General features: G+C 38.5%; 1 protein-coding gene across 1 annotated transcript in view; it reads right to left on the bottom strand.

Annotated features, from left to right (window-relative positions):
* The window catches only part of EYS (eyes shut homolog), a 1,239,289-nt gene that overhangs the window by 626,246 nt on the left and 595,795 nt on the right, over positions 1-17,248 (bottom strand). Inside the window, 3 exon segments of the mRNA XM_070419099.1 lie at positions 5,909-7,645; positions 8,382-8,432; positions 8,435-8,552. Coding sequence (XP_070275200.1) covers positions 5,909-7,645; positions 8,382-8,432; positions 8,435-8,552 — 1,906 coding nt within the window.

Raw genomic sequence — 17,248 nt, 5'->3', positions numbered from 1 at the left:
TTTTCTTTTATCCATATAGGCTATCACATCATATATATGTATTTATATTATATATGCAAATGTCTTATATACATATATAATATACAGGATAAATATACTGTAGAATAGAAAATAAAAATATTATATATTAACAAGAAGCCTGATGCACGAAATTCGTGCAAGAGTAGTCTTTCCTTCCCTTAGCTGCCGGCACCGGCTTCCCTCTGGCACCTGGGACCTGAGCTTCCCTCTGGCAACCGGCAGGCATCCTGGACCCAGGCTTCCCTCACAGCCCTGGCTTCATCCAGAAGGTCATCTGGAGGGACTTCTGGTCTAATTAGCATATTATGCTTTTATTATAGATATACATACTTACATATACACTCTCTACATATATTAGAACTATACTATGAAGACTTTGTTACATATAACAGGTTATATAGAAATATAGGTTTATTAAGCCTAGTGTTTGCAATCTGTGTCTTTCCACGAGAAAATAAGCTCTAAGAGGGCAGGAAGCATCTGTTTTGTTTAGTAGTGTATCACACACACCATAATTAGAGACCAGGACCTGGTGCATCCTCAATAAAATGTGTTGCTAACAGAAACATGGTTATTAAGAAAGAACATATGTTATGCTAATCTTAGATGATAACACTGTCAAGCAGTTTGAGTAATATCTTAATTATTGACATTAAATAGCATCTCAAAATATTGTTGATGGACTTTCATAAAAGTGACAACTAGTCATACTGAACTACGTGCTGCAAGTATAAATAGACTTGAGAGGCAACTGAAATATCTTTTTATCAACTTACTATCTACAAATGACTTACAGTAGCAAAAAGAACTGAAAAAAAAAAACTATGTTGGTGCATAGACAAGTCATTTCCCACATTAAAAGAATTAGACATGTGGGTCCTGCTCAGGGGCCAAGGACCACGGGCTTCAGGCTTAAATATGTCCATTTAGAAATAAAAAAAAATTAACTGATATTTTTATGATTATTTAATACTTATTTTTGAAACTAGTTAGTCCTTATAGAATTTATTTTGGTGTAAGGTAGAGAGTATTAATTCTCAAAATAACAATGCATCAACATAATTTAGTAAATACTAAACATTTCCCTATAATTCAAATCCTTTTTTGATGTATTTTATATCTATCATATATATCTGGATTTTTATTCTATTTCCTTTTATATGCATCTCCTGTAATAATAACATACCATTTTATTACAATTTATTTTAATATATTACATAAACATACAAGCTCCCTTATTACCATCTCTATTCACTATTCCCTGTTATTCTCTTGCACTTTAAAATGACTTAAGTTCTAAATATTATTCCATTTTAACTTGTTTGAAATTGCTTTATACTTTTCAGATTTATGTAGTATTTATGTAGTATTAATGTAGTATTAAGAGCTTAAAAGTCTGAGACCTCAAATAAGGACATCATAACTCCATTTATATGATTTTATGGCTACTTAGTAAACTTTACCTTTCAAACTCTGCTCTGTATAGTTTTAAGCAGTAATTTGTGTTTTGTTTTTGTTAATTAATGAAATTTCTCATTAGATTTACAAAATGGTCTGTAAGAAATATGTGCACATGTGTACATAAGGCATTTTGACTTTATGAGTTTAATGACACTGCCTCTTCTGTTTCAACTTTAAGAATGGCATTGACTTTTGTTGTGAGCTATTTATATTTTTTTGTGTTTGGAAAATATAAATACTAGAAAATATGAAGATAATATAGATCCTTATGATAAAAATAAAAGAAAAAATACTTTCAGTAAACTATAAATTGTCAATGTCCTTTTACTTAATGATGTGGTAAATTTTATCATTAAATGTCTTAATTTGACTCATCTTTTAATTCCTGGATAAAACAATCCTTTGTTATTTACTAGAATTTTATTAATATTATATTGTATCATATTTTAATTTAGAATTTTATGAATATGAATGGGATAAATGAAACCATTTTTTTATTTTGTGCAATTTTTGTTATCCATTACTAATTGAGAATATTTGGGGCAGAAAGCCTTGGTTGCTCTCTGTTATATTCTTCCCAAATAGTAGAAAAAAAGAGAGTCATATCATTATAAGAAAACAATATCTTTTTCTTCCTCTTAAACTTCATTTATTTCATGAGTTAAACCAAACCACAAAGGCTGGTTTGGTTTAGAGGATGTCTGAGAAAGATAATTTTGATCCAATTAACCAGCACTTCTACAGTTTAAAATTATGCAAAACTTTAAGAAACATATTAATGGAGGTAACTCCATGATGCCTCACTTTGGAGTGTCATTATTTCTTCTCAGCAACCCAGTACAGCCTGAGAAATCCACTAGAGCAAGGGAATTCAGAATTATGGGCTTTCTACCTTTTATAATTTTTTAGTATGAAAGTAGCATGTAGGGAGGAAATAATAGTACCCAATGGTCCACTTAAGCCTACAAAGAAATTCTTCCTTTATCAGTTATACACTTGTTCTATATTTTGCCAGTGTCACGGAACCTAATCAAAATTTCAGCACTATAGACCATTCTACTGTGGCCTACCCCACATTTCTTTTACATGAAGAGATTAGACCAGATGTGTTTTTAAAGATCAGTTCCAGCTACTGAATGGAACACCAGTAGAATACTAGAAGACTAGAAGAAAGTAAGGTTGGGTGTATATCTCCTGATCTTTTCCTGGTTGGTTTGCCTTGGATGGCCTGTGTGCTCTTCCTAAAAGCCATGGCTTCTGTAGTCTGGCAGCTTTTCTCCTTAGGTTCTGGATTTTGATAACTGCTCTTTATTTTGTCCCTCTAGGCGTTGGAGTAGTAATGACATTCTGCTGTTACTAGTCCCTTCAGAATCATACAATCTCTCACTGTTTTCCTTAAATTATACCCATATCTTTGTAAATAATTTCTTTATTAAACTCTTCCCAAATGTTCAATTAGAGTGTGCTATCTATTCCTTGATTTGGCCTTGGACAACACAGTGGGTGAGCATATTGGAAAGTGTCAACATGTGCCTTGTAAAGGATTATCATCTACACTAATAAAAGAGAAAAATGGTAATTAGCGTACGACCGCTACCCTTCCCATTGGCTAATCAGCATATCCTTATGCAAATTAACTGTCAGTCAAGATGGCGGCCGGCAGCCAGGCAGCTGGAAGCGAACATGAGGCTGGCTTGCTCCCGTGACTGCGGACTCCAACGTTCCCCGCCTGCCTTGCAGGCCTCTGAGCTGACAGTTTGAAACTTTGTAACAAATAAGGGCCGGGATCTCAGAGCTGAAGTTATACATTGTTTCGATTATAGAACGGCAAACAAACCAGCAGCGGAAGCCTCAGAGCTAGAGCCAGAGCTAAAGCTGGCCCAGAAGAAAAAAAAAAAAAGAAAAAAAGGAGCGGTTGGGAGCTTCAGTCAAAACCGCCAGCCTGAAAGCAGCCCTCAGCCCCTCACCCAGACTGGCCAGGCACCCCAGTGGGGACCCCCACCCTGAAGGGTACGCGACCAGCTGCAAACAGCCATCATCCCCTCATCCAGGCTGGCCAGGCACCCCAGTGGGGACCCCCACCCTGATCCAGGACACCCTTCAGGGCAAACCAGCGGGCCCCCAGGCCTCTATCCTATATAGTAAAAGGGTAATATGCCTCCCAGCACTGGGATCAGCGGAGCCTAGAGGTCTCCTGGCACCAGATCAGCATGACAGGGTGCAGCGCCCAAACCCCCTGATCGCCCTGTGGCTCTGTGTGTGACAGGGTGTGGCATCCCAACCCCCTGATCAGCCCTGCTCTGTGTGTGACAGGGGGCGGTGCCCTAACTCCCCTATCGGCCTACTCTGTGCGTGACGAGGGAGCTCCCCAACCCCCTGATGGGCCCTGCTCTGTGCATGACGGGGGAGGGGGGGAGGGCAGTGCCCCAACCCCCTGATTGGCCCTGCTTTGTGAGTGACAGGGGGCAGCACCCCAACCCCCTGATTGGCCCTGCTCTGTGCGTGACAGGGGGTGGTGCCGCAACCTCCCCATTGACCCTGCCTTGAGTGTGATAGGGGGCGGTGCCCCAACCCCCCAATCAGCCCTACCCTGAGCGTGACTGAGGGTGGCATCACAACCTCCCAATCCGCCCTGCTCTGTGCATGACAGGGGGCAGCGCCCCAACTCCCCAATCAGCCCTGCTCTGAGCCCGACCAGGGGCTGCACCTAGGGATTGGGCCTGCCCTCTGCCACCTAGGAGCAGGCCTAAGCCAGCAGGTCGTTATCTCCCGAGGGGTCCCAGACTGCGAGAGGGCACAGGCCGGGCTGAGGGACCCCCCCTTCCCCCCCCCGAGTGCACAAATTTTTATGCACCGGGCCTCTAGTATCTCAAATAATTAGGGAAGTGAAACTGGGAGGAAATGGGGAGAACTGAAGGAGGTCAAAATCATCAAAGCATATTTGCAGTTGGAGTTAGGGAATGAGAAAAATAGAACATGACAATTTTGTTCATAAAAAGCAAGCCTAGAATTTGATTTCCTGGAAATAAAGAATTTGTATCCTGTATTCCTAAGGGGCTAATTTTATTAGAGTAGAAGGTATACTCAGCTGCATCTACTAAGAACCTTATATGCGACACAAGTGATGTATAAGGTATTGCGGATGTGTCATACTAGTTATACAGAAAGCTTTCATCTTTTAAAAGTACAAGAATACCTCTTTAAATTTGTAATTTAACAAATTATGAAAATTTTAGAAATTTTGTAGAGAGAGGTGTGTGGGGAGGACTGGATGAAGGAAGATGAAGGGATTAGTTAACCCAAAGACATAGACAACAATGTGCTGTCAGCCAGAAGGAAGGGTGGGGCAAGGGCTGAGTGGAGGTGGGCAAAGGGGGGCAGGAATGGGGACATTTGTAATAGTGTCAACAATAAAAATAAAATAAAATAAATAATAAAATGATGACTGTATAAAATAAAAGTGATGAAAATAAAAAATAAAATCATATACTAAATACTAGTATATCAAATATAATTTGGTCTTTCATATTACTGAGATGCCAGACATAAATTACACACCTAAACACTTATATGTGTTTCCTCTAAAGCATAGACAGACAAAATCAATTTTGCATTGAATGAAAATTTACTGCACTGCTACCATTACATTTGAAATTCCATGAGACAGAACTTCTTTAAATAATGGGAAAAAAATCTAATAAATACAATTCATTAAACTTGTTTTGCATGCTTTCCAATTTTAATAGTATTACAAAGATAGAGAAGATTAGTGATGTCTAAAGTGCTTTAAAGTAAGAATATTTATCTAAGAAAAGTGGCTTTTCATTAATTACTTCAAATTCACACATGGAATATTATCTTGTTTCAAAATATTTATGTAGTATTTTGTTAAGTAGAAGACATGGATTTAATTTATATTCTGAGTTATATTCATGAAGGCATCACAGCTTTGCATTAAGAAATGATAAACCACATCATGAAGGTTGGGAAAACCCAACCAAATTCCCTGAATTTCTTCATCTTTCCCATTAAAAAAGAAAATACCAGTACTGAAGAAAATGCTAGGAAATGTGTTACATTGTGTTCAATCTGACAAAGAAGCTATTTCAAGAAATGAGAATAATAGTTATTCCTAAACTTTGAAAGATCCATTGTAATGAATTGAACTAGTTCAGTTTCTGATTGCTTGCCAGCAGTAGAGCCATCTCCCACAAACTCCCCTATTGATCTGGTAGCCTTTGTGGCAATGCATTAAGAATAACCATCTGTGTCAGGTACAACAGCAGGTGCCTTCTTCATTGACTGGCTGCTGCCCTGATTACAAAGAAGTTGTTTAGGGCACCTGGTGACTACAACAGGCTCTTTCTTTTCTGTAGAAAAGAAACTCATTTCTAAAAGTTTATTGAATTGAAACTGAGAAACTCACCAGAAATCATCAGCTGACGAGGTGCTGGAATGGACTCCAATGAAGACAAAGTAAGAGATGTAGTGATGGGAAGCCACTGGCCTGCGGCAGCAGATTCCCAATTATGCACACTAGGCTGAAGTTCCCATTTGGACCATTCTGAAGAAGTTCTGAACTCTTTTTTTTTTAAATCAGATGTTAAAGGCAGATCATCTGTATAATATGTCCAATGTGGCATAAATACAGACAAGAGAAAAGAGGTCTGTATTGGAAGTGACCAAGTTGGTGAAATGGTGTGTAATGCAACAGCAGAGGTTGCTTCTGAAATATCAGTTATTGAGTCTACATAAGGTGAAGGGTTGTATTTGAGGTCATTTGAATACACAGTTTATGGATGACTTTGTAAATTTAATTTAAAATCCTTAGAAACCTTGAGCTGTTTTTGAGATCCTTTATTCTCTTGCATACCCAATAAATTGTCTTGATTCAGTGTCTCAGTGGGACCCACAGTTATACCATATTGTCCTATTTTCAATATTTTAAAAATGTTTCTTGATACTAACAGATCATCAGTAGTCAGTTTTGAAGTCAAATCAGAATTCAGCAGATCAGAAGAGACAGTTGAAGGGACGATGGATAAACAAGTCTTATCCAAACATAAATTAACATCCAAATTACTTGATAGAGTAATGTATTCCTCCAAGAATAAGGATAAACTTATTCCTTTTGTACTCTTTTTAGAAGAAAATAAAGATGACAGTTCTGTGAATGCTAGTGATGGCATTATTTCAGTAGCAGGAGATAATAAATGCCTAGAAGTGATAGTTTGAGTTCCCATTAGTGCATACCAGCTGGCTAATATCTCTGAGTTCATCCCGAATGTCTCATAAAAATGGGACTGTTCGCTATGCGAAACTTGATCTGAGAATTTATGAGAGGATTTTATTTCAGTCACAGAACATGTTGCACATGTCTGGCTTAATTCACTTAAGGAATCAGCAGTCTGTGATTTGGTGTTTGTGAGTCTCTGGTTGCTAGATGTTTCAGTAATAATCTGATATTCACTGGGAATGGAGGCTTGTGTAGTGGATCTGGGCAGAGTTGATGAGTTTAAGATGGCTACCTGTTTAGATCTAATTATCTTAGCAGGAGAAATGGGAGACATTGAGGAGCTCAGCAATCTCCAGTACTCTCTACTTGAAATTACGGTAACAGCTGAATATTCTTCAGTATCCTCTTGAGCCCCCCTAGAAACAATTGGAGGTATGCTTGTGGAAGCAGTGGTGAGCAGCAATCCAGGGGTGAGGAATGAGTGCCTGTTTAACTCAGCATAGGCCCCTGGAATGCCACTAATTACTGAACTCATTGCGGCAGCAGATAAGGCAACAGCCTGATCATTGTCAAGTAATACAGATTGCGTAGGAAAAATAAAATCTGTCATTAAGGAAGAGATGATAAACGAGGTCCTCTCTCTTCTATTGAAGAAAAAGAATCCTGGTGAGACAGCTGAAGTTTGGATAGGCATATGTGAGACAGCTGTTGTGCTCCGGACAATTTGTGTTGTGTCATGATAATCAAAATTCAGAAACTGAGAAGAGCAAACATCTGTGGAAGAAGTAAGTGTGTGTTTTGTTGAAAGTTGTCTAGTAGAAATCAGCTCTTTCAGTAGATAGCTTTCAAGGGATATGCCAATACTTAATGCTGACAAACCAGTGGTTGAGAGAATGTCATGCTTGGAAATGTCTGTCTTTTTTAAACCTTCAGAGGAGAAAAAGCCAACTAAAAATAAAAAATAAAAATGAATTGAAAATGAACAGCTTTGGCCCTGGGCTGACTCTTCTGCAAATTACACTGCCATCTCACACCCATTATATGTGGACAAATACGGCTCTATAAATCATATAGCATATAAAAGTGTATGAGAAAGTTTAGTGACTACACAAACTACATAAATGCAAGAACTCCTGTTATTCACACTCCATGAGAGGCCACAGTCAGAACAAATGGTGTCAGGCAGAATAGCCATATCACAAACTAAGTGACCCCTTTGAATTACAAAATATTAAAATTTACAACTCCTTGTTATTGATGGGATCAATGACTAGTACTATTTGACCTATTGGGCTAGAGATGTTAGAAAATATCATTTTACTTTCTAAATTGGTAAAATATTCTGTATATTAGATCATATTATATTTTAATTTAATTATTTAAAGTATCAGAAATGTATAGAGGCAAAAAATAGAAGAGTCTACCTTTCTGCCCTTAATATCCCCCTTCAAAAATATTGTCTTTAAATAATGAATATCCTCTTAAGGGTTATAATTCTTAAAACAAACTTCAAACATGATGCATAACCAACAAGAATTCTAAGACAATTTTACGCTCTTGATTTATCACGTTATCAGAAAAATTGAAATAGGTCAGAAAATAAGTTTCAATATACAACTTTTTCAGATACAAACATCTTTATATCTTACTCTCATCTACTTACCTTGGTCAACTGGATAAGTATTCATTATGGTCCATAGTCTTGTAGACCTTGTACCTCAGAAGTAGGTACTATATACATTTGAGTAGGAATGTCATCTGTTCTTGGAGAGAAAGGAAGTAAAGGGATAATTCTCCTTATTTCATCATCACAAAGAAGCCCGATGGAACAGGTCTGCAAACAATAATTACATTAATTAAGCTCAGAGATTATGTTATTCCCTAAGTGAGAACTTTTAAAGTTAGTTTTGCGATTCTTTACATTGCCACAGTCATATTAAATAGCTCAAAGCATAGCCTTGTTTTGTTTGAAAATAAAATCTCTATAGTAAATTTTACCCAAATTTCAAAATTAATGCAATCTTTCAAATTTTAGATATGCTCCATTGAAAGGCTAAATTTGTTCTTAATTCCTGTAAGTAAAAATACTACTTTACATTTGCCTTGGGGATATTTTTTCCAATGAAAAATTTGTACTCTAAGGGAGTCAATATAGATCTAATGGCTCCATTAAAAATCATAAACTTTCCAGCCCTGGCTGGACGGTTCAGTTGATTGGAGCAGGTTCCATATGCCAAAAGGTAGCAGTTTTGATTCCAGGTCAGGGCATATGCTGGGTTGCAGGCTCAATCCCCAGGAGGGGGTGAGCAGGAGGTAGCCCAATCAATGATTCTCTTTCATCATTGATGTTTCTAGCTCTCTCTCCCTCTTCTTTCTTGAAATTAATAAAAATATATTTTAAAAATTATAAACTTTTCTGCTCTAAATGTCATTTATTTGAAATATAAAAATCAGTATCTACAATAAATATTTTAAAAACATTTTCTTGTGATGTTTGAAGCATATTAATATGTATGGGTTTACAAGCAATGTTCCTTAGATGTCTTAGTTTGATGTGAATAGCTTATTTCTGCCATTTCACTTATGAAATAATTTCTACATAAAGAAATAGAAAAGAAAATTGTGATGCATGCATAAGTAAGTGCAAATGGATCAGGGGATTTCCTTTAAATGAAGAGTTAAAAGTTAGGTATACTATTTAAAGTATTTTAAACTTTAAAAAATATGCAATTCAAATATTATTTTTAAATACAAATACATTCCTGTTTCCTAACTCTAAAGATATATTCATATAGTAGATGTTTGGAGTGAGGGAGGAGAAGTTTAATAAATAATTCCTAGGTTTTTGTTGCTATTGATGAAGTGAGCAGTGTTCCCACCTACTAATTTGAAGAACAGTGATGAAGATTAGTTAGGAATTGGAGGTAGAATAAGATTTCTGTTTAAACGCTTTAAATTTGAGAATCTTACGAACTAGACAGATGAATGTAAAATAGGAAATTGAAAATATGAGTCTCTCAAGAGACAAAATTACCCTTAAATTATTTCAATTAAGTCAAAATTATCTACTTATATAAAAACCCTGGGTGTAACATCACGATCTGAGGCATGACCAACCAGAAGGAAGTCAGTCCTGCAGGGGTTGTCTTGGAAACGGCTGTACCCTCCCCCGAGCTGTTTCCTTGAGCTGTCTCTGGTAAGGGCGAGGTTTGAGGCAGGAACCCGCCCTGGGAGCATGGAGGCATATCTTTATAAAGTGTACCATGCCAGCATGGCCAAGGGTGAACCTGAGTGGGGGCGGCTGAAAGGCTTATAAAAGACAGACAAGAGAATGAAAGCCGGGTCTCGGTGGGACGCTGCTTCTCTGAGAGATAGCAACCACGCCCACAGCCATGCCTTTATTTTATAGCAGATGCCAGGAGGCAAAGCAGGATGTGACCAAGATGCTTACAACATTCTCCTGGGTTTCAGTCCTACTCAACTACATGCACCTGAACTCTATCAAGCCCACATCACTCAGGCATGTGGGGCCACGTGTTCGGACCATAGGTTCAAGCTTACAACTACAGCTGTTGGCTATAATTGTGGTGGGAGGGCCCTGCCCTCCAAGCTGGGACTTGCTCGTGGCAATGAGAGGACTGTGCCCTCTCATCGGACCAAGGCTTCAACCTGTCCAAAACACTGCAGCAGCTCCCCACAATGAAGTTTTAATACATTATATTAGAGGTTGTGGTGGTACTGTTTTACCCACAGTGTCTACAGGAATTGCTGCAAATTTACTTCTCAGTGGAAGAAACTTTCATTCCCAATATAAAAGACCAATTCCATTAAATGAAACTTCAATTTCTAGACTCGATATAAACAGTGAAGTTGCTAAAACTAGTAAAAAGGCCCAACTTCTCATTATTGATGAATGCATCATGGCATCCAGTCATGCTATAAATGCCTTGGACTGATTACTAAGAGAAATTATGAATTTGAATGTTGTATTTGGTGGGAAAGTTCTCCTTCTTGGAGGGGATTTTTGACAATGTCTCAGTATTGTACCGCATGCTATGATGAGTTTAAAGTACTGTAATGTTTGGGGATGTTTCAGAAAGTTGTCTTTTACAACAAATATGAGATCAGAGGACTCTGCTTATAGTGAATAGTTAGTAAAACTTGGAGATGGCAAACTTGATAGCAGTTTTCATTTAGGAATGGATATTATTGAAATCCCCTATGAAATGATTTGTAATGGATCTATTATTGAAGCTATCTTTGGAAATACTATATCTATATATAATATTAAAAATATATCTAAACATGCAATTCTTTGTCCAAAAAAATGAGCACGTTCAAAAATTAAATGAAGACATTTTGGATATACTTGATGGAGAATTTCACACATATTTGAGTGATGATTTCATTGATTCAACAGATGATGCTGAAAAGGAAAATTTTGCCATCGAATTTTTTAATAGTATTACTCCTTCGGGAATGCTGTGTCAAATTAAAATTGAAAGTGGTGCAATCATCATGCTATTGAGAAATCTTAACAGTAAATGAGGTCTTTGTAATGGTACCAGATTTATTATCAAAAGATTATGACCTAACATTATCGAAGCTGAAGTATTAACAGGATCTGCAGAGGGAGAGGTTGTTCTGATTCCAAGAATTGAATTGTCCCCGTCTAACATTGGCCTCCCATTTAAATTAATTCGATGATAATTTCCCGTGATGCCAGCATTTGTGATGATTATTAATAAACTAGAGGCCTGGTGCACGAATTCATGCACTGGGGGATGGGGTTCCCTCAGCCAAGCCTGCCCCTCAGTCCAGGAGCCCTCAGTGGATGTCCTACTGATGGCCACAGTCTGGCAGCAGAGGCTCGGTGCAGCCATCCCCGTGTGTGTGTGTGTGTGTGTGTGTGTGTGTGTGTGTGTGTCTGCTGGGGGCCTGCCCCCAGCCACACCCTGGAGGCTTGAAGCAGGCACCCCTCTCTGTTGATCTCTCAGGCTCCTGGCCTCCACTGCATGTTGTACTCTCCCTTGAACTGTGGCCAGGGTGGGGCGCCCTTTCCTGCTGTGGGATCGCCAGGGCTACCCAGGGATAGGCGCACAGAGGGGCTGGCTGCAGGCCACCCTATCCTGCTGTGGGATCACATGAGCGATCCCATGGGCAGGCAGGTGCACACAGGGGCTGGCTGCAGGCCGCCCTATCCTGCTTCATGATCGCGGCTGCGATCCCAGGGGCAGGTGCACACAGGGGCTGGCTGCAGGCCACCCTATCCTGCGCCGTGATAGCTGCAGCGATCCCACGGGCAGGCGCACACAGGGACTGGCTGCAGGCCCCCCTTTCCTGCTGTGGGATCTCTGGTTGCTCATCCCTGGTGGGAGGGCCTGTTGGGGGGTGACTGCTGGTTGATGGGCAGCAGTCCCTGCCAGTGCTGGGGGATCTCCCGAGGGAGAGCCGGTTGGGGGCCTGGCCAGTGGCGGATCGCTGGGGTGACGCCCGCCAGCCCTGGGTCGGGTTGCACAGGGGTCGCCCACCATCAGGGTCACAGATAGCGGATGGCGGTGGGGCAGGCAGAATAGTGCTGTCCCATCCTGCCTGCAGTATGCAAATTAGACGCCATCTTTGTTGGCGGTTAACCACCATCTTGGCTGGCAGTTACTTTGCATATCGCCCTGATTAGCCAATGGGAAGGGTAGCAGTCGTACGCTAATTACCATGTTTCTCTTTTATTAGATAGGATCACAAGGACAAACTCTAGACAAAGTAGGAATATTCCTACCTGAACCAGTTTTCCCACATGGTCAGTTATATGTTGCTCTCTCTCGAGTTTGAAGAGCATGTGATGTTACAGTTAAAGTTCTAAATACTTCATCGCAAGGGAAATTAGTCAAGCACTCTGAAAGTGTTTTCACTCTTAATGTGGTGTACAGGGAGATATCAGAATAAGTTGAATCACTATATCAGTCATTGTTTGCATCACTTTTGTTTTTATATCATGTTTTTGTTGTTTATATATCATGTTTTTGTTGGTTTCATATCATGTTTTTGTTGTTTTTATATCATGCCTCTGTTGCTGTTATATCCTTTTGTTACTGTTTATTAATAAATTTATATATTATTTTCATATACATTTTACTAATTTCCTTTCATCTCTCACACTTCTATTATAAAGAAAGGGCAAATAGCAATATTAAAATATTTCTGCTAATTAATTCCCTTTTAATGTGCACGAATTTCGTGCACCAGGCTACTAGTGATTTAATAAAACTAGTGTTACCCCAGAGCCTTTTCATTAATCTGTAGTCATAGAGCTGGAAAATGACAGAACCAGGATTTATATGTAGGCAATGAGGCTTCACAACCCACACTCATAATCAATATGCTATATTTTTGTTTCCTTTACATCTTCAACATTTGCTATAAACAGTTCTAGCCTATAGTTGATTATTTTAGATACTAAAACTAAATGATTCTTCTATTTTAACAGCCCGTTTAACAAACATCACTATCAATTAAATTTAATGATCATCAACAATGTGTTACAATCCTGGCAAATCAAAGTCTATTATTGAAATGTGTTCACAATCCTGTGGATTAGTATTTTCATTCTATTGACAGAAATAGTTGAAGATGTAATGTTGTACTTTAACTGAATTTTCTACTTGAAATTATGAGTATGTAATATAGCTAGAAAAAAAAATCTACATGATCACAATCAGTATCATAATCTAATTCTGTGGTTTAAGCCACTTCCCTCAAAACTGGTAGGCTGAATTTACTTCGTAAGTTTTACTAAAATAATTGACAGCTGAGTTTTTTCACACTATCAAAATATTTATTAACTTATTTACTGTGTATATAAAACTATTTGCATAACTTGTGGATTCCAGTACAAATAAAAATATGAACCCCCTTGTTGAAAAATGGTTAAATATTCAAGTCAGTGACAGCAGAATATTAGACCGAGTGTGTGTGTCAGTGCAGGGAGTGTCTGCTATGGCAGGCAGGGTCTTATGCAACTTACAGGTCCTATACCGATGAGGTCAGTCTGCTATTTTGCCAGACTGTGTAACCCTGGATTTACCAGCTTATAGCTTGATGCTGTTGTGAATTTGCTCAATATTTCACTTATTAAATGAAATACCATTTTGACAATTAGAAGAAACAGTTCAGATGATTGGTACTAAATTTATGACATGGTGTTCCTTGTAGAATTATAAAGGAAACATTAGGCAAAGGAACCAAGATAAATTAACCAAGTGAGTCAGTTTCTAAGTATAGGCTTTGATACCCTATCAGTCATAGTTCTTAGAAGCAATAAACTCTTCCTAGGTTACTAGCATAAACTTTCAATTTATGCTAATTGGAATTATCATGTTTCATTAGGAAAGGTTCATTAAACTAGTTCTCTGTAAATAATGTGGGTTTGTTTTTTTTTTGCAAACTCTTACATTATTTACATAATTTCTAATTCTATAAAAATGTCACTACATAGATTTTACTACATAGAATTCTCAGGACACTACTTACAAATCACTGTCCAGTCATCAGACCAATAAGCAATAGTTTACATCTAGTAAATATACTTCTTCCATAACCTTTGGTTAGAGAAGAGGGGAAATTACAAGTTGCAACTTTACTCCCATCATGTCTACAGTAGACAGAATTATAAAGTTTAAGATAGCCCTCAAGATTTCCTGCCCAGCCCAAACCTTCACTCCCTTCATCCCACCCACCAGTGTATAGGCCCCGCATAACACATGAAGGCTTTCATCCCATGATTAGGTTAGATGAAGTTCTGTGGTACAGTTGACCTTAAAAAGAAAAAAAAAATAGGAGATTGCATACACTTCTTAAAAAGAGTTTTCTCGCCCTGACCGGTTTGGCTCAGTGGATAGAGCATCAGCCTATGGACTGAAGGGTCCCAGGTTCAATTCCGGTTAAGGGCATGTACCTTGGTTGCGGGCACATCCCCAGTGGGGACTGTGCAGGAGGCAGCTGAATCAATGTTTCTCTCTCATCGATGTTTCTAACTCTCTATCCCTCTCCCTCTCCTCTCTGTAAATAATCAATCAATATATATATATATATATATATATATATATATATATATATATATATATATTTAAAAAAGAGTTTGCTCTGGCTGTTCACAGAGGAGGAAGCCAGAGATTTAAAATATAAGTAGGATTTGAGCCCTCCTGACCATTTAAGGAAAAAATTGAGCCCTCTTGCTGGTTTAAAGATAGAAGGAGCCAAACAGCAAGAAATTCAGGTGGCCTGTACCCTCAGCTGCAGCCAGCAAGGCAACAAGGGATTCAGACCTGCAACCAACCAAAGTTAATCAATGAGCTGAATTCTGCCAATGACAGAAATGAGTTTGGAAGTGGATTTCCCCCCCAGCCTCCAGAGGAGAATTTAACTCAGCGGACACATTGATCTCAGCATGAGCAGAGTAGCCTGATAAGTCAGCCTGACTTCTGCCCTGCAGAACAACTATCTGACAAATGAATGTTGTTTGAACTTGCTAAATTTGTGGCCATTTGTTATGCAGCAATAGAAAGTAATACACTGTCCCACCAACCTCAACAGCAGTCAATACCAAGAAACAGGGTCCAAGAGACAATGCTAACCATGCAAGGCAGTCCATTAAGAATTGTATCTCCAAGAGGTGGTGACGGCGTCTATAATTCTTGCTTGAGTCTATCCTGTACCTTTTTGGCCTCAGATCCATTGCTCTCCCTACACTTTCCCCTGCTTTGCCTGGGGTTGGAGAAGACCTGACTGACTGCAGGCTGCACTTTCTGGGTTTCCATATTGGCTGGTGTCCACCAGTGGAGGCACTAGTGTCACAAAGATGAGTGGAGGAAGGGAGAAACCAAGACATCCTTAATCCTCTCGACGAGGGCACAATTCATGTTGAAAATATAATTGTATTTAATTTACATTTAAATAATGTTATTTAATTTAATTTAACACAACAATATTGAGACTCTACTCTGTCAGCCAACATATTAGAATCATTCAATAACTACTGTAATCACTACAGGTGCATATTATCAGTGTGACTGATACAACTAAATCTCTGAAGTCCTAACACCAATAGTATCATTCAAATTGTGGTTTCCAAATTCTTGCCTCATTGTAATCAAGTATGTTAAAGATTTCTCACATTGGCTGGTGTGGCTTGGTTAGTTGGGCATCTTCTCATACATGAAAAGGTTGCCAGTGCGATTCCCGGTCAGGGCACAGGCCTGGGTTAAGTTGCAGGCCCAATCCCGCTCGGAGGGCATGCAGGAGGCAGCAAATCAATGCTTTGCTCTCAACAACATTGATGTGATGTTGATGTTTCTCTCTCTCTCTACCTCTCCCCTCATCTCTCTCTAAAAATAAATCAATAAGAAATCTTTAAAAAAGAAAAAGAAAAAAAGATTTCCCTGAGACTAAGTATCACCAGTCCTAGAATCTGATATCTAATTCAGATCCCTGAGTATGTACAAGTGAAAGAGCCACTGAAACATCTCAGAAGTCAAACAGCCTGAATTACTCCATTATTTGAGGAAGAAAAGTAGCAGGTATTATAGGCCCGTGGTCGGCAAACTGCGGCTTGCGAGTCATATGCGGCTCTTTGGCACCTGGAGTGTGTCTTCCTAAGCCTTGGGAGCACCCTAATTAAGTTAATAACAATGTACCTACCTATATAGTTTAAGTTTAAAAAATTTGGCTCCCAAAAGAAATTTCAATCGTTGTACTGTTGATATTTGGCTCTGTTGACTAATGAGTTTGCCGACCACTGCATAGGCTAACCAATGTGAACACCCAGGATTCCCCACTGTCATTTGAGAGCTGGCAAGTAGAAAGCTAGAACTTTTTTTTTTTTTTACCACCAAATACCTATGCCATTTTAGGGTATTTTTCCTCAGTCACAAAATGTTCAACTAATGTTCATAAGAAAAGACATTCATTTCATGGTTCATGTCCCAATGCCTGCAATGGGAACAATGTCCTCTAATCTCTGAATCCTTATAATCCTTATTTGTTTACACTTTATGCGAGATACTGCTAACTAATTTCAGTTATTTCTTTCATGTTTTACCTCCTCTTCACTTGTTGTTTTTTAACTCCTTAAAACACATCTCAAGTAATTCTGTTAATCCAAGCCCAATAATATACACATGCTAAGTGTTAAAAAAAGTATAATAAATTTTTTTCTTGAAAAAATAATATGCTTTTTCATCCTTCCATTTGCATTCCCTGCAAATAATTTGAAACTTTCCATACCTATTCTCTGTGGGACTTCAAGCTATACCCAATTATACTTTTCATACTTATTCAGTTTGCTCTCTTGTTGAAACTCTTCCTTAGCCAATTTAATCAAATTGAGTTGGGCTCTTTACCTTTATTCAACATCTATGGCATCCTGTGTGTATATCTCTATTAAAATATATTACTTAGTAAATATTATTTATTTGTTTCTCTCTTTCATTGGGCTATTTTATATTAACCAAAACAGCCACAGTTGTGTTCATGGCA

The sequence above is a fragment of the Myotis yumanensis genome, unplaced genomic scaffold (assembly GCF_028538775.1).
Source record: "Myotis yumanensis isolate MYYU_CA2020_CCGP unplaced genomic scaffold, mMyoYum1.0.hap1 SCAF_6, whole genome shotgun sequence".
NCBI lineage: Eukaryota > Metazoa > Chordata > Mammalia > Chiroptera > Vespertilionidae > Myotis > Myotis yumanensis.
Note: the sequence above shows the minus strand (reverse complement) of the source record. Positions and strands in the feature narration are given on the sequence as shown.